Source organism: Rhinopithecus bieti, unplaced genomic scaffold (assembly GCF_001698545.2).
Source record: "Rhinopithecus bieti isolate Rb0 unplaced genomic scaffold, ASM169854v2 scaffold_1761, whole genome shotgun sequence".
Lineage (NCBI taxonomy): Eukaryota > Metazoa > Chordata > Mammalia > Primates > Cercopithecidae > Rhinopithecus > Rhinopithecus bieti.
Window position 1 is genome coordinate 1 of NW_016882313.1, and position 508 is coordinate 508.

The 508-nt window shown below is 57.5% G+C and overlaps 1 protein-coding gene across 1 annotated transcript; it reads left to right on the forward strand.

The window, feature by feature from the left end:
- Positions 1 to 138: 138 nt before the first annotated feature.
- Positions 139 to 505, forward strand: LOC108525788 (histone H2A type 1-H-like; the record flags this gene model as incomplete). Its single annotated transcript, XM_017866622.1, has 1 exon — positions 139 to 505. A coding segment is annotated over exon 1 (354 nt), but the record flags the coding sequence as incomplete, so codon positions are not given.
- Positions 506 to 508: the final 3 nt, after the last annotated feature.

The following is a 508-nucleotide window of genomic DNA, read 5'->3' on the forward strand; positions in this document are numbered from 1 at the left end:
TAGGTATCCTGCATAATTGAGTCCTATTGGTCTAAATAAAATAAAACGTCAGCCAATCGAACAGCTTCCTTTTCGCGCCCAGTAGAGGCTATAAAACTGCGTTTTCTACTTTCGTCTGTCCTTTTAACTGTATAGATACAGGCCTTTTGTCATGTCTGGGCGTGGTAAGCAGGGAGGCAAAGCTCGCGCCAAGGCCAAGACCCGCTCTTCTCGGGCCGGGCTTCAGTTTCCCGTGGGCCGAGTGCACCGACTGCTCCGCAAAGGCAACTATGCCGAGCGGGTCGGGGCTGGGGCGCCGGTGTACCTGGCCGCGGTGCTGGAGTACCTGACCGCCGAGATCCTGGAGCTGGCTGGCAACGCCGCCCGCGACAACAAGAAGACTCGCATCATCCCGCGTCACCTCCAGCTGGCTATCCGCAACGACGAGGAGCTCAACAAACTGCTGGGCAAAGTCACCATCGCACAGGGTGGTGTCCTGCCCAACATCCAGGCCGTGCTGCTGCCAAAG